At 36.7% G+C, this 3,152-nt stretch overlaps 1 protein-coding gene across 1 annotated transcript; it reads left to right on the top strand.

Annotated features, from left to right (window-relative positions):
• Positions 1 to 1,220: 1,220 nt before the first annotated feature.
• Positions 1,221 to 2,488, top strand: LOC131048288 (uncharacterized). Its single transcript, XM_057982183.2, has one exon. The coding sequence runs from the start codon at positions 1,599 to 1,601 to the stop codon at positions 1,929 to 1,931; it is 333 nt and encodes a 110-aa protein (XP_057838166.2). The 5' UTR covers positions 1,221 to 1,598; the 3' UTR covers positions 1,932 to 2,488.
• Positions 2,489 to 3,152: the final 664 nt, after the last annotated feature.

Raw genomic sequence — 3,152 nt, 5'->3', positions numbered from 1 at the left:
ATTGTGTAGTCATATTGAAATGTTGATTTTCATTTAGTTATGTACCCACCTTAATAAAAGTCTTTAATATTACTAAATATAGACAAATCCACACTTTAAATACTACAATCGAGTCATACCTAATCCTCATCCATCTCTATTTACTTATATTTATACTTATTTTCAAACGTTTACATTTCATTTATTACATCACATTCACCTTTATCTTAATTCATTCACTCCATGCATCGAACTCACCCTTATCTTAATGCATTCACTCTTTCCACACAATGAACATGAATAAACTTCAAATTCAAATTCCAAAATTTAAATTAGTGACAAATTAATTAAGTAAAAAGTTAAGTGTCTCCTTTGTATGATGTGCTAAATATATGACTAGGTAGATGTCATCCCAACACAATGGCCTAACTATTCCAGTCCTAGGAAAGCTAACAAAATATCTGACGAGGAGCTGACAAAATATCCAACGACGAGACAAATTACCCGACATTAATCACTTAGTGGGGGTAGTTAAATGCCCTATTCTAGCCTATTAATTAACAACACGATTGTAGTGCAACTCTCATTGTACATCACATAAAACCATTTCTATCGACGGGTTTTGATCTTTGTCAAATATTGATAAAATGACAGAAGCGTCTAAAGTTCACACAAAACGGCATACCATACAATCGCAAAACAAAACGGATTTCTGCAAATTTTTCAGGAATTAAATCTTTATTCTCTACATCCCATTGCTGTTAAACAAAAAAATCCTACAAAAAATACTATATTTAATAGATATGAAAGACTTTTTAGAATGACATTTTGTACAAAGATTAACCGGTACCTAAAACTACGGCCAGTACTCCTGTTCGGTGTAACGCAATCTGAGTGAAGCGCATCAACATCGCACGGACGTGATCATAATTGAGCTCTAAATTTCCCTTCCTCGCCGACGTACACCCCCACAGCGACAAATCATTATTGTTAATGTATACAGACAGAACATGAATTTTACTGATTACAAAATGCACCTTTTTTTGTGAATTTGTTTCGAAGGTGACGTGTGAGAATCGTACCAGAGAGTGATGAAGAAGATGCTGCACGAAGGGCGTGGATTCGAAGAGCTACTCACAGTACTAGGTCCCATTTCCTCCATAGTTATCCCTTCAGGACTTCTATATTTATCTCTGCCCCTGCCCTTGAACCTTCGACTAACTTTGTTTAGTTTCGTCCTGTCCTCTTTTTCTCTGCCACAAGACTGACGAGCAGTACCTTTTATCTCTGCTAATTTAGTCTAGTTTTCTTTAGGTATTGCTAGACTTCGTTCTTTCTTTCGTTAGAATGGGTTCAGAAAGAGAAGATTATAACAGTTTTAGGCTAGCTTTGATGTCTGTTAAAGCTATCTTGGCCCGTGTTCCTGTGTTTGTGCTGCCATTCGCCTGAAGCCCAGTGTTGAGCTTTTTGTGTTGGGTTGGGGATGTTTGACCGCCTGGTTTCGCCCTCCTTTTCTTTATGTTTTGCTCAATGTGGTGATTGTTACTCTCGGAGTTAAATCTGGGGCGCTCACCAGCTCTTCAACGAGTGATCGAACAGAGGTTTCAGAGGATTATCAAATGGAGTGTTCTGCCGATCTTTACATTAGCAAAGTGGCGGCTGGCGATGATAGCGACCGCTGCATAGCTCCTGATTCTGAACAAGATAATGTTGCTATTGAAGAGGAGGTCGTGGTTTCGAATCCAAGTCAAGAAAGTGGAGAAACCCAGCTGGTTTCTTCCCATTTGATTGATGAGGTGGATGGATTTCGAATCGCGTCTTCTGTCTGCAACGAGGAGAGAGAGAAAGCAAAAGAAGAAGAAGAGATGCTGAGCGCTGAAGAATTGTATGAAAAGTCAGAAATGTTCATAGGCAACTTCTACCGTGAGCTTAAGCTCCAACAGATCGAGTAAGGGAGCACGGTACAGAACCAAGAATAGATTGTAACCATTCAATCTCTCTAGTCATTATCTAACGAGATGTAATCGAGCTAAGAGCTTGTAGTAAAACATGATCAATGAGATAAAAAGTATATGTCTGAAAATACAAATGGATCTCAATGATGGCGGGCATTCCCACCTAATGTTCCAGTGCCTACGTTTTCCTTGTATTTAGTGAGTAAAAGCGTAATCGAGTCCATTCGCTCTTGCCACTAGAATTGGGATTCCTATTTCCCATTCTAGCTTTGGTGCCATACCGTGCCATACCTTCCAAATCCATTTTGATTTGGAGAAGCGAGCGCCGTGAAAGTACATCCCACTTAGCCAAATAAATATTATTGCTCGGTTTACCCAACCCAAAAGGGAGCCCCGGGAGCAGGGATAGCATAGGTGGCAAGGGTATAAGAACGGGTAGGGAGGGATAGGTTGTTCCGGTTGGGCCGGCCCTTCCGTAAATAAATAAAATGGATGGTGGTGATGCAGTGGAAGTCATTGTTTCCATTTAATGGCGTCTTATGTACACAGCAAAATATTAAACGCACTAATTGGTGGATTTTACAATACCTTTTTTGTGAGATTTTTTTTTAATGTTTCTAAATTTATAATTTTGTTCTTGGGATTTCCATTCCTGTACGTGAATAACTTTCCTTTCTGCGATTATAGATTACTGATTGTGTACAATTTTTTGAAATTTAATGGTTGTTGATTTTTGTAATAAAATTGATTTAAAATATGCAGTTTTTTTTTTAAATTGTTTATAAAAGCTTTTAACTACTAAACAAATTCTTGTTGTCTTTGTTTTTGCTGTGTTGTGATGGTTTGTTTGCTGTCTATTGGCTATCATCGCATATGTCTATCTTGTTTACAGCGTTTTGTTACTAGAGTTTTGGTTTCTTTGTAACCTGTTTTATTTTTTAATAAAAAATTATAATTTTTCCAAAACAATTAATTCTAATAAATATTTCAGAAGAAGTTAAAAATTTCTTTTCTTTAAAAGAAGCTAGAAAAAGTTCTCTCTCAAAATAAAAAATGGACACAAAACAAACTAAAAATAGTATCGATATACAAATTTCATCCTATAAAAAACATCAAGGAAAAGTTGACCCAAGGTATTTCATAATAATAAAGAGAGGTAAAAATTTATTCAAAGCAGAAAGAGAAATACATCAAAAGAGGGCAAACCGCCTAGCAAAG

Source organism: Cryptomeria japonica, chromosome 9 (genome assembly GCF_030272615.1).
Source record: "Cryptomeria japonica chromosome 9, Sugi_1.0, whole genome shotgun sequence".
NCBI lineage: Eukaryota > Viridiplantae > Streptophyta > Pinopsida > Cupressales > Cupressaceae > Cryptomeria > Cryptomeria japonica.
This window is presented reverse-complemented; position numbering and strand designations above follow the sequence as displayed.